Source organism: Rhinoraja longicauda, chromosome 32, assembly GCF_053455715.1.
Source record: "Rhinoraja longicauda isolate Sanriku21f chromosome 32, sRhiLon1.1, whole genome shotgun sequence".
In the NCBI taxonomy this organism is placed as follows: Eukaryota; Metazoa; Chordata; class Chondrichthyes; order Rajiformes; family Arhynchobatidae; genus Rhinoraja; species Rhinoraja longicauda.
In genome coordinates, this window is record NC_135984.1 from 13635329 (window position 1) to 13659966 (window position 24638).

Consider the following 24638-nt stretch of genomic DNA (forward strand, 5'->3'; position numbering starts at 1 on the left):
TTCCCACATCCCAAAGGCATACGGGTTTATAGGTTATTTGGCCTTTGTAAATTGCCCTGAGTGTGTAGGGAGTGCATGCGAAAGTGGGATTACATGGAACCAGTGAGAATGGGTGATCGATGGTCAGTGTGGACTCATTGGTTCCAAAGGGATTGGTTCCCAAGGGCCTGTTTCTATGCAGTGCCTCTAAACTAAATTCCCTCTCATTTCTATAAACTAGCTATCTTCCCTCTACTCTCTCTCTTGCTGCAGGGTCTTGACATTGAATGTTGACCATCCTTTTGTCTCCACAGATATTGCTTGATCCATTCTTCCAGCAGCTTACCTTTTGCTCCATATTCCAGCATCTGTTGTTCTCTTGTGTCTCCATTTCAATGTCACAATGAGTTGAACATTGAAATGATTAGTCTTGCTTCTAATTCACCCAAATGCTTCTACATTCAAATGTTGGTTTATAAAATTTGGGATATTACATTTATTACCCCAAATCTGACCCATTCATTGTCATGGATACATATGGATGCTGTGGAGCAACGAAGAAGACTCTGCTTCCCTGACCTGAATGCTCCAGTTGAGAGTGATTCTAAGTGTTTTGATGTTGACTTTTCCAGGCATGTCTTCTTCCAGTATGATCAGCAGACCTTCATCACCAATCACATCGTCCACTGAGAGTGGCCACACCTCAACGAGCGGCCAATCTGGGCTTGGCACTACTCCGGGGTAAGAAACTGTTAATCCTGATATTTAACCCTGACCTGGAGCTAAGGATGTTTCTAAATAGGTATTGAAACAGAAAGTTATTTATGCCACCTTGAGGCTGCACATTAATAGATGTGTATCAGCATTGACTTGCCCCACAGGCTGGTCTCTTTCTCCTGTGGGGTGTGTTAATACATGTATTAACATTCCAATACTGTGTGACAATCTTTAGACTTTAGACTTGCAGTGTAGAAACAGGCCCTTTGGCCCACTGACTCCAAACCGACCAGCAATCACCCCATACACTCACACTACCCTACACACTAGGAACAAATTACAATTTACAGAAGCCAATTGTTGTACAAACCTGTACATCTTTGGAGTGTGGGGAGGGAAACCATAGCACCCACGGAAAACCCACACGGTCACTGGGAAAATGTACAAACACCACACAGATCGCACCCGTAGTCAGGATCTAACCCGGGTCTCTAGTGCTATAAGGCAGCAACTCTACCACTGTGCCACCCCGATCAGTGGACGTAGTTCCTTCAAACGAGTCTCTATTTGGAGAGGTGTTGCAGCTGAGGTAATTAAGTGCAAGTGAGCATAAACTGATCACAAGATAGGAGCTGAGCAGCCAATGCGAGGATGTAAGATAGACAGACACTAGGTGGTGAGGGAGGAAAAAGGGTACTGGAACCAAATTTCCCAGTCATCTTTTTGATTTCTCAAGTATGTAGATGTTTTCTATTTTTGTTCTGGGTTGCAAGCTCCCATGTTTAGTGTTGCCTCTGAAATTAAAAAAAAAGCCCACATGGTACCTTGTAATCTCTTCTACAAAGGTGAGCCATGGAATAGTTCATAAGTAAATAGGTTCTTGGAGCAGAATAAGGCCATTCAGCCCATCAAGTCTATTCCACCATTCAATCATGGCTGATCTATCTTTTCCATTCAACCCCATTCTCCTGCCTTTGCCCCATAATCCCTAAAATCCTTACTAATCAAAAATCTATCAATCTCCGCCTTAAAAATAATAATTGACTTGGCCTCCACAGCCATCTGTGGCAATGAATTCCACAGATTTACCATCCTCTAACTAAAGAAATTCCTTCTCATTTCCTTTCTAAAGGAATGGTTGAGACTGTCTCTCATTGCTATAAAGTAGGACACTTCCAGCACAGATTTGTGGCTGGTCTCTGCACTTGATTATTTCCTGATTCTGCACCCAGAGGCACGAATGTGTTCAGTTAGTAACTGGCTATTTACCTTTGTTTTGCAGCTCACGATTCTGGTGGAATAGTCCTTCATTCCTTCACTGAAGGTTCTGGGATTTCACTTTCTGATCATCCACTTCTTCAGTCCTCAGTTACTGTAATGCACTGTACAGACGCACAGTGAGGATGGACAATGGAAAACATGCATATATCAGGGACAACATTTATTGCAAGTGTTTTACAGGTTTTGCAAAGACTATACAAACACTGCAGCATTGTTACAAAATTGCAATGGATTGGCTGATGTGCTGCCTTCAATGTGCTCTCTTCACTGCCAATCAAAGCTAATGGAGCATTAAACCCTCACCTTCTACCCTTTTGATCTCTATCCATTGGATTGATTGGAGTCTCTTTGTGCAAGTTGCAATAAGGTTACCATGAATCTTTCATTATGTATGAGGCATGACTCCCTAGATGTTAGGAAGCACATGCAGGCCAATTTGTGTTAACCTGAGATGAATACCATTTTACTTCCAATTAGAATGTAATATTCAGCATATCGCTGGTTTGATCTTGTGTGTTTGACCTATGCTTGACTTATTTTGCTTGACATGGTAATACTGGGGTGGCATCAGCAATTCAGGATTGTGCAGGAAGCTGCACTCATGAGACAGATACTGGTCAAACGAATTATGGAACAAGACGAGCATTCAACTTCTGGATTTCCGTGTCTGCTTAATATTGGGCTCCTTAATTGTGTTGATGTTTGTATAATTCAAGATTATCAGTAGCCAAGGGACATTTCTTTTAATCCTGTGGTTCTTGTTCATAATCTCTGGGATTGTAGCTCACCACCCCTTGAACTGCTGGCAAGCCACCCAGCATTGTTTGTGTAAGAAAGTACTGCAGATGCTGGTTTAAATTGAATGTAGTCACAAAATGCTGGAGTAACTCAGCGGGACAGGCAGCATATCTGGAGAAGGAATGGGTGACATTTTGGGTTGAGACCCTTCTTCAGACTTCAGACTGAAGAAGGGTCTCGACCCGAAACGTCACCCATTCCTTCTCTCCAGAGTTGCTACCTGTCCCGCTGAGTTACTCCAGCATTTTGTGTGTAGCATTGTTAGGCTCTATGCCCACTTTGAACAATAATGTTGGCATTATTGCAAGCCTGCTCCTCAGCTGACATCCGGAACAACATAAACCTACCTGGGAGAACTTTAGTAATGGGTAACAATCTAAATCGATCCACAAAATTTGTAAAATATATACCTTTGTCCATTTGTTGATGAAAGAACTCAATGTTTAATTAGCACTCTGCCTTACAGGTGGTCCTAGCAACTTTAAACTAAAAAATATATATGAATATCTGCTTTGACTTTATTAACTCCAATTACAAGTTGTCTTTTCCAATTCCACTTTTTGCTTTCTTGTGTTGGATCTGAGAAACATCTCCAAGTGTTTTACCCCCACCCCCCATCACCACCGAATCAGCATTCACATGTTAAACATGCCCCCTAAATTAATTTGTCACATTATCCAATTAAATTACTATTTATTATTATTCCTGTGGCCTTTTTGTATGCTGTCCTTTTTTAAATTAAAGTGTTAAATTTTACATTTCAGTTAACTTTGTGATTTAGCAACAGAATTATGCATGAGATCGATGGAAGTACAGTTTAGTTTGGGAATTGTTTGAGACACTCTACTTAAGGAAACAATCAAGTGGTGGAAGAGACTGTTTAAGATCTCAGAACTCCAATGGATTGTACCTTGCTGTATATTGTAAAATGATGAGAATATAAAAAAGAAAGACAAGCATATGATAACATTTAGATTATTTTGAAAGTTCTTTACAGCAAATTGAGTGTTTAGTTTATTATTGTCATGTGTACTGGGATACAGTAAAAAGCTTTGTTTGCATGCAATCCAGTCTGATAAGACTGTACATGAATACAATTAAGCCATCCACAGTGCACAGACAAAGGGAACACCATTGCAAGATCACTATTGAAAAATAATCCTGGCAGCTAATGCATATGTACTAAGATCTCACAAGCATCACTTGATAAACATATAATCTATGTTTTGGTAATGTTGATTGATAAGGACACTACAGCTGCTTGAGCTGTATGAGTTTCTTTTACTTCATCTGAAATAGGAAATTAGGTCTGAGCCATATTTCGCATATTTAAATGGTTCTGTTTTTGAAACCACAACCATGGTTCAGGTAAGTGTGCTACTGGTACAATTATGCCTCCAATAATGGACTTTCAACTTTTTAATGCTAAATATGTCCAATTATTTCATTTTTCAAATTACATTGAAAAGGGAAGGGGTCAAAAACATTAACCAAAATGCTGCTGTTGTTGGATAAATGATTTTTTTTATTAAATCAAACCAACAAGAAGTCATAAGGCATGCAAGGGAGGGAGAGACATTTTTAACAATAAAACATACAATGTTCAAGGCAAAATCAATGGAGGGAGAAACAGAATAACATTTCAGGCTGATGATTTCCAGCAGAACTGTATAAGGTTTTAAGATGAGCAAGGTAGGGTTGAGACGAAGAGACAGAGTGCAAAGGAAAGAGTAAAAGGTTTTTTTTTACATATGAAGTGGGAGGTAGTGGAGGTTAACTGTCAAAAGTGGGTGACCCTGCAAACACAAAGATGCCCAGGCCAAGAAACATAGAAACAGAAGTAGGCCATTTGGTCCTTCGAGCCAGCCATGGTTGATCATCTAAAATCAGTACCCCACTCCTGCTTTTTCCCCATATTCCTTGATTCATTTAGCCCTAAGAGCTAAATCTAACTCTCTCTTGAAAACATCCAGTGAATTGGCCTCCACTGCCTTCTGTGGCAGAGAACTTGTGCCCTCCAAATGAAATAGTAACAAGATTAAAATAATAGTGTATAAATAGACTGTGGGATTATGGAACCTGGGGTTAATGGAAATAGATTACAATAGTAAACTATGGAATGGGGTAAGTAGGATTCATTTGTTTTTTGTTCATAAGTCTTGGCTTGAGTGTATCTGGTCTCTGGCCATCTGAAATTGCACTTCAGGGCTGGTTTTCCTGAAAAAATTAAAACAGCAAATCTAATCACTGCCATAAACACAAACTCTTATCTATTCTATGTTTTATGTAATGGTATTCCCTCTCATTTCTGTTATGGGAATAGCGTCTACGTGTTATTTATGACATTGCTGTGTGGCTAAACCACGTTGCGTCTCGTCTTTCAACGGCCTTTATGGTGGGCAGACGTGAAATAAATGCCAATGATCGATTGTTAGTCTAAGTCCATCAATGCTGGAAGGAGTTTGGGGGATTTCCAAAGTAATCGTGTATTGCAACTCGAAACCAGTGTTGATGGCCTCAAATATTTGAAAACGATTCTTTTTTAAATAATATATGTACAAGGTGGGATTTTGTGAATAATGCGCAGAAGTTAATGGCAGGTTATTTTTTTAAGACCGTGCCTGCGTGGTCGGGATGTCTGCCTTCAACTTTGTACGTTTCGAGTAATAAAGTTTTTACCAAAGCTAACAATCAATTACAACTGGCAGTGTCGTCTCCGCTTTCTTGTGATTGACGTCAAACCGGATTGAAGTCCGGAATCGAGCCATCAGAGGTGTTAAAATAACAAGGCAGCCCACAACATAAGCACAGCTCCTTCACACTGTCGCCTTCAAATCACACAGCCATGCCCATTCGCCGTAATCTTTCCCCTGCAGCTAATCTACCTTCAATAGTTAGTCTATCCCTGCAAGAAAGCCACACCCTTGGCTTCATTCCCGTCTCTCCAAACAGGACTCACCCATGTGTTTTGTCGAAACAAAGAAGATGCTGGTTTACAAGAGAAAAAGACACGAAGTGCTGAAGTAACCAGGCAGCATCACTGGAGAACGTGGATTGGTGCCGTTATGTTTTGTGTTGCCTTGAAGTCTATCTACAAGATAAAGAACTTTGTGTTGTAGTTCTTCAGAACCTTGTTTTGCCCTGACCCGGTAAGCTCCAACCCTAGCTTCAGTCCCACCCTCTACCTTGCAGTCCGAAGAAGGATCCCTACCCAAACGTCTGCACTTTTACTTCCCGCTGGTGCTGCCTGACCCGCTGCGCTCCGCCAGCACTTTGATTTATTTTGCTGAAAGTTGCTGCATCTGCAGTCTCTCGTATCGCCGCCCGCGCCTTTATTTTAACCTTGCCATTGTCTTTTGTCCTACACCACCGTTTTAAACCTGCTCCTAAAACAAGCCTTCCCCATTTTAAATCCAGCTCCCAAAACTAGCCGAAGTTAGTCACAGATTGCTGGAATAAGTCAGCGGGTCGCGCAGTATCTCTGGAGAAAAGGAATTGGCGATGTTTCGTGTCGAGACCCTTCTTCAGAATGAAAGATAGAGAAGGCAGAACAAAAAAGGGCCGGCTACAGATGACCTCAGGAAGGGTGCAGTCCATATTCCTTTTTTCCAGAGATGTTGCCTGACCAACTGAGTTAATCCAGCATTTTGTGTCCAACTTCGGCGTCTAACTATAACTTGGCCCAACTTCCTAACTTTAAGAAGCATCCACTGTTACTTCCTAAAAATATCCTCACATTTAGCTTTGTCCTTTGTTCCTTGGATGTAATCTTGCTCCTCGTGCAAGCCCTCACCCCAAAGACTGACCCCACAGACTGACCCCACGCTCACAGACAGACCCCACGCTCACAGACAGACCCCACCCCACAGACTGACCCCACCCCACAAACTGACCCCACTCCACAGACTGACCCCTCACTCACAGACTGACCCCACCCACAGACTGACCCCACACCCATAGAACGACCCCCACCCCACAGACTGCCCCCACCCTACAGACTGACCCCCCACCCTACAGACTGACCCCTACCCCATAGACTGACCGCCACCCCACAGACTGCCCCCACCCTACAGACTGACCCCCCACCCTACAGACTGACCCCCACCCCATAGACTGGCCCCACGCTCACAGATTGACCCCACCCTACAGACTGACCCCACACTCTCAGACAGACCCCACATCCACAGACTGACCCCACACTCACAGACTGACCCCCACCCCACAGACTGACCCCACACTCACAGACACACCCCACCCCACAGAGTCCAGGACCAGGGGTCACAGTTTAAGAATAAGGGGTAGGCCTTATTCTTTATATCTTTATAAATATAAATATATCTTTATGACAATAAAGATGTACTATATTGTATTTAAGACTGAGATGAGGAAAAACTTTTTCACCCAGAGAGTTGTGAATCTGTGGAATTCTCTGCCGCAGAAGGCAGTGGAGGGCAATTCACTAAATGTTTTCAAGAGTTAGATTTAGCTCTTAGGGCTAAGGGAATCAAGGGATATGGGGAAAAAGCAGGAATGGGGTACTGATTTTGGATGATCAGCCATGATCATATTGAATGGCGGTGCTGAGTCAAAGGGCCGAATGGCCTACTCCTGCACCTATTTTCTGTTTCTCTAGACTGAGTCCACCCCCACAAATATTCCACCCCCACAGACAGGCCCCACCCCCATAGACACCCACACAGACATGCCACGCCCCCACATATAGGCCCACCCCCATAGCCAGGCCCTACCTCCACAGACAGGCCCCACCTCCACAGACAGGCCTGACCCCAACAGACAGGCCCCACCCCACATACAGGCCCCACCTCCAGACAGGCCCCACCTCCACAGACAGGCCTGACCCCAACAGACAGGCCCCACCCCACATACAGGCCCCACCTCCAGACAGGCCCCACCTCCACAGACAGGCCTGACCCCAACAGACAGGCCCCACCCCACATACAGGCCCCACCCCCAGGTTCTAGTCCCACCCCTACGTACCGCCTCCGGTGTGGCCCCGCCCGCGGATGTGGGCCCGCCCCCCTCAGGCAAGTCGTTCTCCAGCTCACGCCCCGCCCCCACTGCGGACGGACGGCGCCGGTTCCCCAGCAGCCGGCAGACCCTGCTGCCGGTCGGCAGATGGCGCTGCTGCCGGAGGCCGCCGGGTGAGCGGCGCCCGGCGCCATCGGGAGAGGCTAAGGTCAACGCGTGGGTGCGCCCGTGACAGCGCTGAAGGGAAGGCTGGTGTCAGATAGCAGAGGAGCCGCAACCATGGTTACCATGAGCGGGCTGCGCTCAGGCCACGGAGGCGGACTTGTCCGAATGCGAGGCGGAGTCTGTGGAGGAGGCGGGGTCTGTGGAATGGAGCAGGGTCTGTGGAGGCGGGGCCTGTGACAGGGGGCGGGGTCTAGTGGGTCGGGGCCTGGGGGAGGCGGGACTGACAAGGGAGGCGGGGTCTGGGTGCAGGAGGCGGGGACTATGATAGAGGGGCAGCCAGTGGAGGGGGGGTCCTGGTGGAGAGGGGTCCTGGTGGAGGGGGGGGAGCTTCCTGGTGGAGGGGGGTCCTGGTGGAGGGGGGGACCTGGTGGAGGGGGGGACCCTGGTGGAGGGGGGGACCTGGTGGGGGGGGGGTCCTGGTGGAGGGGGGGTTCCTGGTGGAGGGGGGTCCTGTTGGAGGGGGGGGGGAGTCCTGGAGGAGGGGGGGTCCTGGTGGAGGGGCAGGGTGTGGGAGGAGGGGGGGTCTGGGTGGAGGTGGGGTCCTGGTGGGGGAGGGGGAACTCCAGGTGGAGCGGGGTCCTGGTGGAAGGGTCGGGCCCAGGTTTTCCTCAATCCTCTCCACGGATTCCATTGAAACCTCTCCTGCCTCAATGCCCGGTGGTACTGATCCTGGGTCCTCATGGGTTTTAAAGAGCTGATGGTAGTGGGCATTTGAGATGCATTCGCCAAAGGTTGATGGAGCGACGTTGTTAAAGAGGAAAGAAGGTTACGTGTAAAGGCAATGTGACCTTCGGGGGAGGAAGGTGGTCAACAAAGGGAGGGAATGGGTAAATGAAAGGATAAAAAGTGAGGAGGAGAGGGTCAACTATGAGGGAAGATTGACAGGAGCCATTTATTATTCAGCATATTTGTTACATTTTCCCTTTTAGACAATCCTTTGGGGTTGAGGATGACTTGTGTCCACTCCAGTTCTGAGGTGGCCGAAGATCTCTTCCCAGGGTTTACTGTCTACTACAAGCAGATCGGGTGACGGGGTTAGTACTTCTGGATGTTGAATGTTCTTTCTGCTGTTTATCGTACCCAATTACACAGAATTGTAATTGTAACTCCTATCACAGTGCTTTTTCAGATAATTCTCCTTCATTTTCTGTGGTCATAGTCTGGAATTCCCAGGGGTCAGTGAGGCTGGCATCATTTTTTTTTTCATAAAGATCTTGCAAGTAATCTGGAAATATTTTCTGGAAATTTCTTGCTCTGATGGAGCTCAGATTTGCATGCCTGGGTCAAAGTCTGGTGTCAGAAATTAAAATCCAACAACAGGGGATAGTTGAGCATTGTCAGTGCCAAGATGTTGGGTTAATAACTGGGGAAAGGATGTTGACATTAGTTCATAGAAGGTTTTTGTGGAGACCAGTGTATTACTTCTCCAAAACTTTGAGATCCCTGCTGCAGGTTGTCCATTGAGACTGAGACGTGTACAATGGTAGGGATCATACCTGCCCAATCGTTCATGAACTAGTGGCCAGGTTTGAGGTCTTGATCTTTGCTTTGTTTCTTTTATGTGTCCAACAACAGCTGTGCTAGTGCATTAGAGGCAATAGTCAATTTCAAGATTAATAACCCAGCAGTTCTATCTCTTTCTATGTCTCCTATAAATTCTGCACTCTTGGTTCTCAGCAGAGTAGGTCCTTGCATGTTTAGCTTTTTTAGTTTTACCTTCAGAGCTACAACATGGAAACAGGCTTTTCAGCCAACCAAGTCCACGCAGACGATCGATCACACTAGCTCCATGTTATGCCACTTTCGCATTCACTCCCTACACACAAGGGGCAATTTACAGAGGCCAATTAACCTACAAATCCCTACATCTTTTGTAAAACTGGGGCATCCGGAGGAAACCTACATGGTGTCAGGGGAAACATGCAAACTCCACATGATGGCCCCTGAGGTCAAGATGGAACCAGGGTCTCTGGCGCTGTGAAGCAGCAGCTCCACTAGCTACGCAAGTGTGTTTCGCGTTATGCTGTAAATGTTCTTGTCAGCATTGAGAAAACCATGCGTGGTTATTGGCTGATTGGTAGATCTCCTGCGCACTCACCATCAGTTCTTCATCACAATGTTTTTGTCATTTACATGCAGTTTCAAAAGATCCTAAACAGTAGAGTGTGGTACAAAGGTTGGGCCATTTACAGCAAGAAACAGACACCTAAATAGAAAGCAAATTGCCTAAAATAATTAGAAAGCACAGGTGGAGGGTAGTTATTTTGATTGGAGGAAGCTTGTGTGTGGTGTTTTACCACAAGTAGGGTGCTGGAACAACTGATTATCATAATTTAAGGTAACGATTGGACAAATAATTGAATATCTTGCTCTATGAAAAGTTGTAGATAATACCAACAAGCAAAGTCTCCAAAATTCTAGTAGGAGTTGTTCTGACAGAAATAAGAAGGTTTGTCACATATTACAAGAAAACATTAGGAACTTGAAATCTGGGCTACAGGTGATAAATGAATTTCAGTAAGAATAAAAATAAGTTGATGCACTTTTACAGGAAGAATTTTCGGAAAATATTAAAGCACAATCTGATTGGAGATGACAAAAAAAGGGATTATGTCTCTTGGTGAACAAATCGTCGGATGTCCACTTATCGGCTAACAAATTAGTGACAAATGTTGACAAATTACAAGGATTTTCTTCCTTGTAGCAGAAAGTAATGGCCAGCAAAAATATATTGCAGCTCCCTAAGGCTCTGCTGAGACCCCACTGAGAGTACTCTGCAATGTCCTGATCTTTATACTATCATAGAAATAAGAGAAACTGCAAGAATGATGTTCAAGAAAGAAACCAACCTTATCCTTGACATATGTTAACAAAGACTGAATAATATTTCTTTCCATTGGCGAAAATACAACTTGAGATAACGCAATAGAGATGTTGAAAGTGATTAAGTTAAATCAGAGGTAATGCTTCCTTGTGGGACAATCCTGAAAAAAAACATACATACAACAAAGTTGCTAATAAATAATGAGGAAATAAGTGACATTTGTTAAGTCAGAGTATGGTTAAAATGTGGATGTAACCACCACAGGAAGTGGTTGAGGCAAATAGCATAGATACTTCCTAAAATTAAGTATTGCATAAGGGAAAACAAAGAAAAGATTTATTAATGCTGAGATGGGATAGATACAGTGGAAGGAAATGTATACAAATACCAGCACAAAATAGTTGGGCCAAATTGTCTGTTCTTTACTCCAACAGTTTGAGGAATTGGGTGGAGGAAAAAGCTGAGCCTGGGACAGAGATAGAGACGGAGACAGAGAAAAAGACTGGCTTTAATCCTGTTCTGATTGTGACATTGCGAATGTAATAAGCATGATTGACCCAGTAAATTGTTTAAGCTGACTGTTGGAATTGTTTCTAATCTAAGCCCTAGAGCCAGTGATCGCTAAATTACCAAGCACAGCAAATAAACGAGATTTAACGCAAGGGCCTGATTTACACCAACCTGAAGCTAGAAACTGGGCTCAATGTCACCTCTTCCTTAATGGGGATCACAGGACACGTGCATTAAAGGTTGTATAAAATCTGTTTCCTATAGATAATGTATTGACAATCATAAGGAAATGGGAGTTATATTGGGGCTGAGGTATAATGACAGACTAATCACGTTGTTTTCCTGAGAGCAGAAACAGGAAAGAGTGCAGAACTCCAGAGGGAGTTGTCTATATTGTCCTGGCAATAGTGGAACATAAATACCGAGATGAGAATAGGTTGTAGTGAAGGTAAAGGATTTATAACAGAAGTTTTACATTTTTGCGAGGCATCAGGAGACCACAATTTGCAACAGCAATGAATTTCTAGAAAATTTCCAGGGCAGTTTTTGTTTTAAAGCAGGCTTTAGAACCGACAAGATAATAGTCCAGATTAGTTTTCGTAATGTTGATTTAAAAATGGAACGAGACCATTAGAAGTGAAGCCAGGAAGCATTACAGAGAATAATCAGCATAGAAAGAAGTAATTTGGCCAATTATCTGTGCTGATGATTAAACTCCAATTAATCTCCTCCCTATCTATCTGCTTCATCTCAGGTCTTTCTGTTCCTTTTCTCTCATGTATTCATCTAGTTTCCTTTAAAAATCATCCAAATTATTGTATTTAACCACTTATATTGGCATTGCGTTCCGCATTCTAATGCTCTGAGACATTTTGTCTAATTTCGCTGTTGAATTCAATAGTAGCTATCTTATACTTACAGTATGACCCCAGTTTTGGATTGTCTCACAAATGTTCCTAAAATTAATATTAGTATCTATTAGTATAGTATTAGTATATAATGTTTTTTCCCCGGGTGGAGAGGACAAAGCTAAGGTGATAGGGGGAAAGTTTAATGGCGACGTGTGGGGTATGTTTTGTACACGGAGAGTGGTGGGGCCCTGGAACACATTGCCTGGGGTGCTGGTGGAGGCAGATATAATAGTGGCATTTAAGAAGTTTTTAGATACGCACATGGAAGTGCAGGAAATAGAGGGATATGGATCATGTACAGGCAGATTAGATCATTTTAACTTGGCATCATGTTTGGTACAAATAAAGTGGGCTGAAGGGCCTGTTCATGTGCTGCAAAGGACTTAAGGACTAAATGGCAAAGATGGGTAGATGGATTGGAGAAGTTGATCATCGGGAAGCAGTTGAATGGATATATCAGGTTTGAGGGGCTAAATGGCCTCTTCTTGTTCTAATGATGTTCAGCATCTCATAACATTGTCTGCCGCAGTTCAAGAATGCAGTGCAACTCCATCCTCTCAAGGTGAAACAAGAGATGGACAATAGTAACCAACCTTGCCAACAATACACCCACCTCAATATGTGGAATTGAGTTATGCACTGTAATGTATTCAAGAGGTTCAGTCGACTGCCAAAGTGATGTCTAATTAATTGTCTGGAGCTTACATTCACCATAATACTTGGAGTTGGAGGCTGCCCAAGTGAGAGCTTTGTTGAACCATTAGTTTAGCAGCCTTCGTCCTGAATAAGAAGGAACTTTGAGTGGGAGGGGTTGAAGTGCTCAGCCACCGGGAGATCAGGTTGGTTGAGGCAGACTGAGCGAAGGTGTTGAGCGAAACGATCGCCGAGCTTGCGTTTGACCCCTCCCACTCCCAGTCTGACCTTTCTGTCATGGGCCTCCTCCAGTGCCATAGTGAGGCCCACCGGAAATTGGAGGAACAGCACCTCATATTTCGCTAGGGCAGCTTGCAGTCCAGCGGTATGAACATTGACTTCTCCAAATTTAGACAGTTCCTCTGTCCCTCTCTTCCCCTCCCCCTTCCCAGTTCTCCCTCTATCTTCCTATCTCCACCTATATCCTTCCTTTGTCCCGCCCACCTGACATCAGTCTGAAGAAGGGTCTCGACCCGAAACATCACCCATTCCTTCTCTCCTGAGATACAGCCTGACCTGCTGAGTTACTCCAGCATTTTGTGATATGAATCTAGATGAATCTGTATCTAATAAGAAAGTCCTTTTTTTATAACTCTCTATCCTTATGTCTTAGCTGAGTGGGAGCTGCCCTCTGACCTGACATTATCACTACCCTCTGACTGTCTCCAGATAGTTTTGGTAACTCTAGTAATGCACGTTGCAAACAGATTGCTTACTCCATTGTCTTATTCTGTCCTCAACCCGACAGCTGACAGTACCTGTGGGCACGTAACGATATTTTCCTTCTTTCCAGTGAGATGGCTGCCCCCCTGCTCCTGGTGTTTTGCAGTTTGATTTGCTGGGTGTCACTTTTCATCTTCTTCTGTCATCTGAACTGTCAGCGCTGCTGTGAGTGGAGCTGTCGCCTGGTAACCCTCGTACATGGAGTTCTCATTGTCTGTCTCTCTGGTTACGTTGGATTTATAGATGGGCCTTGGCCATTTACCTATCCAGGTGGGTTCTGAAGTATGATGCCATTAGCAGAAGGTTATCACACTGTTTTATTCTTGCATTGACAAATTGGATGGAGTCAAGCAGGAGCTGGCTTTGAGAGACTGGTAGTTCCACAGAGACTCCGGTTTGCGGTGGGCTCAATCTAAACTATTTTTGTTCGCTTTATACGACTCCTGAACCCAGGGCATTTGCAGTCTCTGCTTGACTAGTTTGTTTTGTTGCTAGCACTGCTTGGCTGCATCATATTTGCCTGTGTTGACCCTGGAGATAGAAGATTACATTCTAAATAAATCGCTCAGAGCTGATGCAAAGTCATGTTCTGCCCATCGATTTCTGAAACCGTCTGACCCAGGCGTGACACTGGATGTAATAGATAACTTTCAGCGTGCTCACGTATAAATTAAGGTTGTAGTTAAGAAATGGCAAATCCATCTCTAAGTTTCTACTGTTGTTCACCTATCTTTGAACAGTGATTTATTTTTGTTTGATGTGTTTGGAGTCCCTCTGAGGCTGAGCAAGAGCTAACAAACAGCTCAATCTCCAGAGTATGAACATAACTCATGTGCTTTGCTTCCTGGGGTTGCCTGGTGAGTTTAATATTGTTGTGATAGTCCCCGAGACATGGGAATTTCAGGCATAATGGTAGTGCAACAGGATAAAGAGCTCAACAAAACAGTTCAACGTTTCTGTTTCCCTTCCAGCCATATGACATACCCAGCAGGGAATTATGCATTTGTTTATTCAAGGATGAATTTACCAGTCTTCACCAGATTCCTTCCTCTTCATGCTCGTCTGGCAATGACTGAGGCTCTGTTGTTTGCTCCTTGGCTGGTCAAGTCATTCCTGAGGGAGCAGTGTGAGGTGACAAGGTCAGAGTGTATGCGAACGTGTCAAGTCATGAGGTGTTGCTTCTGTGTGCATGCTTTACTATGGGAGACCAAATAGAATTATGTGCAGCAGATATTACAGTGGTGTGAGTCGAAGAGGTGGGAGTGTGTGAGAGCAGTGCGAGATTGCCAATTCAGAGCGCATAGAAGCAGTGACAGGTGACAAGGTTGGTTTAGCAGCAGTGTGGGGTGACAAGACCAGGCTGTGTTGGAGCAGTGCGACGTGATGTTTAATGTAAGGCAGTGTGGCATGACAAGGTCAGAGTGTGTAGGGGCAGTGTGAGGTGACAAGGTTAGTGTAGTAGTGTGGGTTGACAAGGTTAGTGTAGTAGTGTGGGTTGACAAGGTTAATGTAGTAGTGTGGGTTGACAAAGTTAGTGTAGTAGTGTGGGTTGACAAGGTTAGTGTAGTAGTGTGGGTTGTCAAGGTTTGTGTAGTAGTGTGGGTTGACAAGGTTAGTGTAGTAGTGTGGGTTGACAAGGTTAATGTAGTAGTGTGGGTTGACAAAGTTAGTGTAGTAGTGTGGGTTGACAAGGTTAGTGTAGTAGTGTGGGTTGTCAAGGTTTGTGTAGTAGTGTGGGTTGACAAGGTGAGATTGTGTAGAGGCAGTGTGAGGTGACAAGGTTAGTGTCGGGGCAGTGTGAGGTGACAAGGTGAATGGAGGGCAGTGTGGAGTAACAAGGTTAGTGTAGGGGCATTGTGGGTGACATGGTTAGTGTAGGGACAGTGTTGGTGACATGGTTAGTGTAGGGACAGTGTTGGTGACAAGGTCAGATATACAAGAGCAATATCAGCTAAACCTGCCTGATTTTCCTTCCTAACAATGTAGTTGAACTTGACCTTCTCCTGAGTGCTCCTGAGTTGTTGGGGAGTACTTGGTCCCGTTGCTATAGGAATCGTTTCTCTATCCACCGACTGAGTAGATCACAGTGTTTTACTCAACATACCGCTTGAGGAAGCTCTGTGACCTTGGAATTAAAGAGCATTGGATCAAAAGCCTCATCGTCTCTCAATGGTTTGCAAGGTCCCCATACAGTTCTCACGTAAAGTATCGACTGAAACATAAAATCTGTTTCTCTCACCCCAGGCATTAGTGAGTATTTTCAACCTTTCCATTTTTAATTGAGGTTTGCAGCAAACATATTATTTTACATGTTTGCTGATTTATACTTAATTACAAGTAATGTAAGCCAAGAGAATGAACTAACTGTGATGGAAACACACTATAAATATTGGAAATGTCGGTTTTCAGCTGAAGAAAGTTATTGAATGGATAAATATTTTAACTGAAAGTGTTAAATGCAACATGCATTTATATTTTTTAGGGTCTCCAAACACACAGCTTCAGACCCAAGTGCTGTGCCTGTCACTGGGCTATTTTATATTTGACATGTGCTGGTGCATCTATTTCCAAACGGAAGGTCTGGTGATGTTGTCTCACCACAGCCTCAGTATCCTGGGCATCGTCATGGTGTTAGCTTTGGAGCAGTCAGCTACAGAGGTAAACGCAGTCATCTTCGGCAGTGAAGTCACCAATCCGTTCCTCCAGGCTCGCTGGTTCCTTCGACAAACTGGGTGTTACCACACTTTGCTGGGAGATATCGTGGACATCCTGTTCATTCTGCTGTTCTGCAGCGTCCGGATTGGGGTTGGCGCCAGATTGTTGTACTGTGAGTTATCTTCCCCCGTGCCCCTCCCGATTGTGAAGCTGGGAGGCGTTGCCATGTACATGGTGTCCTTGGTGTTCATGGTGAGCATTGCCAGATTTGCCTGGAGGAAGAGCATTCACAAATACAGTATGTTGAGGGAGCGGAGCCGACTCAGTGTACACCCACAGATCAATGGGCACACAAAGAAAGTTTCCTAGCTTAATGAAGTGACGTGAAATGAACCCCATCCTCAGCCATCTTGTTTCCTTTAGTTATTTGTAATTCTTGAATGCCTTTGGCAGGTGGATTATTTTCACAGTAAGATATGTATTGCAGGTAGCTCCTGATGGTCACTGTTTTTTGATGTCAGGCATCATCAGTGTTCCCGGTGGTGTCTGACTAGCACACTGTCTCTGCGTCAGTTATGACATCTCTCTAGTGTGGGCCCTGATTATTTTGGCTATAGTCATTGGTATGTGATGATCTTAATCAATCTAATTGCATGGTAACCAGTGTCCAGGAATTATGTTCCCTGCTCACTTCAGTTTATCACCTTAGTGTGCAATTCTTCAATGATGGTGACCTTAGCAGAGTGCTGTTGATCACGTGCAGACTTAGATAATGAATGTTGGCAGAGGAATGTGGGAGGAGTGATGGTCACTTGATAGAGATCAGAAGCAGGAACCTGGTATTTTTCTACTTGATAGGTAGTTGAGGCCATTTGTGCTGTTCTGTGTCACCAATCTTTGATCAGGTAGCTGAGCCACGAAGTAGCCATTCTTGGGATTTATCTTTGACCTTGGGGGAGGATCTTTATCCTCTTCAAACTTCCCAACATAAGACAATAAGACACAGGAGCAGAATTAGGCCATTCAGCCCATCAAGTCTGCTCTGCCATTCGTTGATGGCAAGTCTACTTTTCTCTCTCAATTCTATTCTCCTGTCTTCTTCCCATAACCTTTGACGTCATTACTAATCAAGAACCTATCAAACTCCACTTTACGCCCTCCACAGCCATCTGTGGCAATGAATTCCACATCCTCATCATCTCCGTTCTAAATGTATGTCCTTTTATTCTGAGGCAGTGCCCTCTGATCCTAGACTCTCCCACTACTGGAAACATCCTCTCCATATCCACTCCATCTAGTCCTTTCACTTTTAGGCCTTTCAGCAACTGATGTTCAGGAAATGGAAACACTTGAAAGATGTGGATATTTAACTAATGTTCAGATAAGTGGCAGTTATCCAGGGCAACAAGCACAACAAAATAGGACGCGATAATGAATTGTCCAGACTGTGGATAAAATAGAGTTTAAGACTGTTGCAACGGAACATGAAGAGGTCACCCCACACCACAAGCCCATTGTGCTGGATCAGTACAGGCTGTAAAGCAAGGAGTTTGACCGTAAAGCAAGAGGACTGAAGGGATCTAGAAAGGGTGTGATTGATTGGTAGTTACTTACATTTAAAGTCAAGGCCTAGGTAGAGTGGTTGGACCAAATGGCCTGTTCTGGTTTGTGTACTATTCCTGCTCGGTGCAGTTTGGGAAAGTATGTGCCATTGTTATCAGGGGGAAGCTACCAGTTCACGACTTAATACCATTTCCATGCTCATTCATCATACTTAATGTTTCTTCTCAAAGATTTTCCTGCGCATCCCCCTTGCATTTCTCCATTTCTTCAACCTGAAACATTAATTGTGTTTCTCTCTCTATTGATGCTGCCTGTCCTGCTGAATTTTTCGTGCAGTTTCTGCTTCATTGCACCTCTTCCATTCGTTTTTAAGTGAAATCATGTTCTAAGTTCTTTCAGAGGGTTAGCATAACTTGCAAATTTTCATGGGAATTGGCCTGGTGTGATTTTGGTAAAAGAACATTAGATGCAGGGAATACTTTCACCTAGGAGAAAACCACCACATGCCATTTCAGTATTTGTAGGCTGGAGTTTAAGATGATTGCAATAATCTTAGATTCCTGTGCTATTTGTTGCTGCATCATCCAATTTTGCATATAGTCATTCATTATTTATCTCTGCGGATTCCATTATCATTTGATTGGTCTGTTAGATCTTCTGATAAACCTCTCACCCAAAGAAAGCTTCCCATCTTTCGTAATTTCATATTGAAATAACGGCATCATTTACACAATAACAGGGGGAATCCATTTTGTCCCATGAAATAGTCACAGAGAAATAGGCAAATACAGTTCAGCTTGTGAGTTTTTTGCATTGGAACATGAGGAGATTCCTTTAGCCAATTTCATTGAAACCAAAGTAGGCCATTCAGCCCCATTATGCATTACAAAAAAAGCTTAATAAGCCATTCAGCCACATAAGCCTTTTATAGAGACACAAGAGGAGTTATTTCAATTCACAAGCCTATAAACGAGTAGGAATAGGTTCCCCTGTCCCTCAAGTATTGCACAGAAGCATGAGCAGGGCATTCAGACTCTCAAGACTGTTGTACCGGAACATGAAAAGACCGTCCCACACCACAAGCCTATTGTACCAGATCAGGAAAAGGCTTTTGTACCCTTGATCTGCACAGTGGTTCCCACATTTTCGCATTGAAGTTCCAAAACTGCAGTCTACGAAACTCTATTTTATTCCCTGAATGGGCAAATCCTTCTTTTGTACTTGGTGTGCTGGATATAAAAATCACACTTCTTTCCCCTCTACGATTACTTTTCCAATCCTCAATCCCACTTTGCAAGCTGTGCATCTGCCCTCTTTCATCAATCTTTTCTTCATCAATTCTGTGAGTTTTAATTTCCAATCTCTTCACTTCCCCCAAATATGCCACTTCACATTTATCCAGAGTGAGATTTATTTGTATCAATCTTGCCTTGCTTCTAACTGCAATCAGCACTTCCATCCTTTAATGGTCCTGTTAGTATCATCAGTAACAATTGCTGATGATATTCTTTTCATACAAGGAAGCGTAAGCTAGAGGTGACCAAGGGAGTTTTCAGCACTAACCACCAAATGCACAGCACCAGACTTGCCTCCTTCAGAGGTGTACATTTCCTCTTGCTGCCTACCACCCTAAAAGGTATGATCCCATCTGTGATGTGAACTGTGCACAATGTGTCTTTGTAAAGTAATTTATTTAGTGATTTATTAAATGGTTTTGGAAGTACAAAATAAATTCTGTTTGTCAAAATCTCAGTAATTACCTTGTGGATTAATAACATTCCTATCCTCTTTAAAACCCAAGCTAAATATCCTTCATGTGCTCAGAAATTTGCTGACTGCCTAACATACTCATGTGTCTGCACAAATGCTGCAGTGCACACAAGTAAACAGCGACAGAAGTTGACTGCAAAGCCAGCAATGCAGTTTAAGTGGCCACCAGCAGGTGGCAACGTGAGTCCAGCCGTTCTGATCTGCAGCCTGGTAAACAAGAACTCAAAATAGAAGGGTCTCGACCCGAAACGTCACCCATTCCTTCTCTCCAGGGATGCTGCCTGTCCTGCTGAGTTACTCCAGCATTTTGTGTCTATCTTCAAGATACTTCCTTGGGAGCTGCTCAGCTCGAGTCCCTGTAAACTACATCATAGTTCGCAGGTTGCACAGTTATCATCATATCATATCATATATATACAGCCGGAAACAGGCCTTTTCGACCCTCCAAGTCCGTGCCGCCCAGCGATCCCTGCACATTAACACTATCCTACACCCACTAGGGACATTTTTTACATTTACCCAGCCAATTAACCTACATACCTGTACGTCTTTGGAGTGTGGGAGGAAACCGAAGATCTCGGAGAAAACCCACGCAGGTCACGGGGAGAACGTACAAACTCCTTACAGTGCAGCACCCATAGTCAGGATCGAACCTGAGTCTCCGGCGCTGCATTCGCTGTAAAGCAGCAACTCTACCACTGCGCTACCGTGCCGCGTTCCTTGCAGTATCCAAGAGGGGTGCAGATAGTTTATTGAAAATTTTGATGCCAATGTAGAAATTTAATATATTGTTAAATTACAACAACTATTACAACAACTAGTCTACAAATTAAATCACTTAACAAAGAAAAAGGAATTTTGCTCAGATCCAGACTAGATTCTGGGTACCATTCACATCTGGATGGGTCGTGAGGAACAGTCCAAATTGGAGCTTGGAGCTCTCTGGAGAATGAAGGGCTTAGGTTTGGTGTCATTGAATTGATTTAAGTCGAGTTATTGTCATATGCTCAATTACAGTGGCACAGTTGGTGGAGCTGCTGCCTTACAGTGCCAGAAACCCAGGTTCAATCCTAACCTTGGATACTGTGTGGAGTTTGATGCTCTCCCTGTAACTGCTTGTGTTTCCTCTGGGTGCTCCGGGTTCCTCCCACATCCCAAAGATGTGTAGGTGTAGATGGGAAAGTGGGATAACATAGAACTATTGTGAACGTGTGATCGATGAACTCACTGGGCTGCAGGGTCTCTTCCATGCTGTACATTTAAAACTAAAAGTAAAACTAAAATAGTGAGGTACAGATAGAATGAAAATCTTGCTTGCAGCAGCATTACAGGCACATAGACTCAGACAAACACACAAAAATAAATTAATGTAATGTACATGAATTACGCATAAAATATCTAAATAAAATAATGAAAACAATAACGAGCCCATAGCCATGATCACAATGAATGGCAGTGCTGGCACGAAGGGCCAAATGGCCTCCTCCAGCACCTATTGTCTATTGTCTATGATCACAATGAATGGCAGTGCTGGCACGAAGGGCCAAATGGCCTCCTCCTCTACCTATTGTCTATGATCACAATGAATGGCAGTGCTGGCACGAAGGGCCAAATGGCCTCCTCCAGCACCTATTTTCTCGGTTTCAGATGTGCAAGAGGTGGACGCCCTAGTGTTCCATTGTTGGGGTAGGATTAGGTGTTCAGCTTGGTTCAAGAACCTGATAGTTGTAGAAGAGTAACTGTTCTGGGTGTCCTGGATGTAGAAATCACACTTCTTTCCACTCTACGATTACTTTTTCAATCCTCAATCCAACTTCGCACGCTGTGGAAGGCTCAGGGTGAAGGTCTCTAAAGGGGTAAATGTCACACGGTGGAGATCTGCATTTGTTGATGTGCTCCAGGTGCGGCATTGCATCGGTGTGCTCTGCTCATTGAACTACACAGAGTGTTGAAAGCAATGCCAGGAATGGGCCTGTTTCTGGTCACCAGTCATGGAAGAGGAAGTATGTAAGAGGAGGTCACTAAAGTAGTTATCATCCATTACCGCAGCTGGTGACTGAAGCCAGGAAAATAGTTGAGATAAATCTTAAGGAGTACTGAGATAAAGCAGGAAAATAAATGGCTTTTTCTGAAATGGAAGGCGAGCATCAGCATGAGTGCGATGGTTAGCTGGCCTCCTCCAATAACATTGACTGATGTGTCCCTAAACTGAACTGCACAGGAATCACACACAATGCAGAAACAAGCCACTGACTCTGCCAGTTTTCATTTACCATTCTCCCCAGCAAATAGCTTCAATCACATTTACTTTATCATTTTTCCATATCTTTTCAATGCCCTTTCCTTCATCTGCTCATGTCTAATCTCCACAATAGACTCTCCATGATGGAATTGCCTCAACCAAAACCCCTGGGAGTGAATGCTATCATGACTCCCACAGCTCATAATGTATTGTGTATACATTTTGCCTGCCCGCTGTTCTGTAGCTCTCATATTTAATCTTGTATCTTGAGTCTTAAACTCATGACTATCAGAAACAGCCTGTATCTACAGTCTAAATTCTTAAAATAAGGCTTGATCGTTTTTGTTACATGTAGCAGGATAAGATTTGTCCATTGTAGCAGGGTTCAATTGGTGAACTACAGGAACCCACATTGTTCTAACAAATAACATTCATTTAAAGTTGTCTTGAAAGCAAGCAGCTGAGAAGCTCACTCCCCTTGCCCCACTCTCCCTTCCTGTTCCTCACTAACTTTCTTCTCCCTCCTAGCTATTTGACTTTCCCTTCGTTCCCTTTTCCTCTCTTTTACCCCACTCCAATATTCCACTTTTTCCCCCAATGCTTTCATCATCATTTTGCTTCCTCTCAGTCCTCTCACCATCTTTAACCTGATGACCTCTCTCTACTCTTTCATCTTCCTCTTTCCACCTGCCCTCTTACTTGCTACAATCCTTCATCTCTCCCACTTTCTTTCCCAACTCTTCTCCAAATCATGGACTCTGGTCCACACTTTGTGCTGAAGTTAAAACTCAGATATTTCTGTTTGCAATTGGAAAATATACCAGATCCCCAGATAGTGTAAGGGAGTGATTCGTTCATCAACTGTGGCATAAATGGGTTGTTCATGAGAAAGGTGCCCCAAACCTGCTGTAATTGGTGTAAGTCACTGGTTGAAGCACTTGGATACAATAAATACGTTGTAAACCCCATTCAAAGCATTCTTCATCACTTGCCATCTTTATATTGGTATTATTATATAATCCAAAACATTTCTCTTTATGAAATTAAGGATTTTGGGGGATTCTTAAACATTGCTTATTTGACACCTGTTGCTTTCCAATTTAAGGAATAGGAGGAGGTGAGTGTTTAATTGTTTTTCTTGCAATTCCCTTGAATGAACCTCTTTGTGTATGAAAACAGCAGAGCAAGTAAAACACAGAATTGCAAACACCAGACACTGGTGTCTCTGGCACCTTGTGGTTCCTGACCATGAAGTACTTAGGGTTTCAAGACTCAGAACACCTGGAACCCCAAACATTAGGGGTCTTAATCACCAGAACGATTGGGGTCTAGTTCGTGCAGAGTTTCAATTCCAGAACACGCAAGGTCATGAGCATCAAGTATATCTCTCGTTTTCCTCTCCCCTGACTCAGTCTGAAGAAGGGTCTCGACCCAAAATGTCACCTATTCCTTTTCTCCAGAGATGCTGCCTGACCCGCTGAGTTACTCCAGATTTTTATGTCTATCTTTGGTGTAAACCAGTATCTGCATTTTCTTCCTACACAAGTGTACAGATGTGCTGTTTTTGCAACACCCCAAAAGGGACAGGTCACATCAATTATAAAAGTTATTGTTTTATTTTAAGTAATTGAAATGATAAATTATATTTTGTTTCTGTACAGATAAAAAGAGAAAATACACTTGTAATGCATTTTCATTGATTTGTAATCTAACCGCAACATTTCCGTACCGATTTAAAATGGATTTGGATAAAAGCTTGGAGCAGAAATATTTGCTGATATGTGTAGATAACAAATAAATTTCCAATGAACTGGCACAAGCATAACTCGCTAAATGGTCTGTATCGCATGACTCATGGTTTAGAAACAGCCCATCACAGTGAGAGAATCCAGAGCAATTGTTATTATTGCACCGTTACTGTTTGTTGTGCGTATGTATATGTGTGTGTGCGTGTGTATATATATATTATATATATATATGATCATAATATATGTGTTGAGTATATGTATATACACATACACTGAACTTTTTTTCTCTCGCTTATTATATTGTTTACAGTGTTCTATGTTTACATATTCTGTAGTGCTGCTGCAAGTAAGAATTTCATTGTTCTATCTGGGACATATGACAATAAAACACTCTTGACTGCAGCCGCATCGTGGTCAAGTCGAGTTGAGTTTGTTGTCATATGCACAAGTACGGTGAGGTACAAGTACAATGAAAATCTTGCTTGCAGCAGCATAACAAGCACATCGACTCGGACAACACACAAAATCATAAGTTATACCTAAATAATACGTAAATTACACACAAATTCTTCAAGACAGTAAAAAGGAAAAAGGTTGTGCGAAAAATAACAAGACATTAGTGTGAAACACAATTTGAAAAAGAAAGCCCGATGTCGTGCAAAAGGTGGCCCATAGTGTTCCGTTGCCGTATTCTGATTAGGGTTGTGCAGTTTGGTTCCAAAACCTGATAGTTGTACGGAAGCAGCAGTTCGTAAATCTGTAGGTGTGCAGCATGTCATGTAAATATTTTTGTTGTTGGGGCGGTCTGTGCCCTTGATGGATTGGCATGAGTCCACATCTCTCTGCATCCTCTTGCATTCCTGTGCATTGGAATTGCCATATCATGATGCAGTCAGGATAGTGTCTGCAGTACATCTGTATCGATGACATGCTGAATCTCTTCCAAGGAAGTAGAGGCACTGGCAAGCCTTGTTCATATTGACACCTGGAGCCAAGTCATGTCAACCAAG

At 43.5% G+C, this 24638-nt stretch overlaps 2 protein-coding genes across 5 annotated transcripts in view; both read left to right on the top strand.

The window, feature by feature from the left end:
- Positions 1-2018, top strand: part of LOC144608773 (POU domain, class 2, transcription factor 3-like) — a 34082-nt gene extending 32064 nt beyond the window's left edge. Inside the window, exons 11-12 of the mRNA XM_078426861.1 lie at positions 612-720; positions 1979-2018. Of these exons, the coding sequence (XP_078282987.1) occupies positions 612-720; positions 1979-2018 (149 nt within the window). The remainder of the gene's footprint in view (positions 1-611; positions 721-1978) is intronic.
- A 5833-nt stretch (positions 2019-7851) lies between these two features.
- Positions 7852-19836, top strand: tlcd5b (TLC domain containing 5b). 4 transcript variants are annotated; one of them, XM_078426866.1, is made up of 4 exons: positions 7852-7972; positions 8919-9023; positions 13721-13920; positions 16133-19836. In XM_078426866.1, exons 3-4 carry the CDS (start codon positions 13725-13727, stop codon positions 16672-16674), a joined length of 738 nt encoding a protein of 245 aa, XP_078282992.1. In that variant the 5' UTR covers positions 7852-7972; positions 8919-9023; positions 13721-13724; the 3' UTR covers positions 16675-19836. The 4 variants fall into 4 exon arrangements, with proteins under 4 accessions (XP_078282992.1, XP_078282989.1, XP_078282990.1 ...); XM_078426863.1 differs by having other exon boundaries at positions 7867-8143; XM_078426864.1 differs by having other exon boundaries at positions 7867-8124.
- The last annotated feature ends 4802 nt before the right edge of the window (positions 19837-24638 follow it).

Bases quoted from the DNA above. Each gene is read 5' to 3' on its own strand.
- tlcd5b (XM_078426866.1), top strand. From the start codon at position 13,725: ATGGCTGCCCCCCTGCTCCTGGTGTTTTGCAGTTTGATTTGCTGGGTG. The intron at 13,921-16,132 runs GTGGGTTCTGAA...TATATTTTTTAG, and splicing joins TTGGCCATTTACCTATCCAG to GGTCTCCAAACACACAGCTT.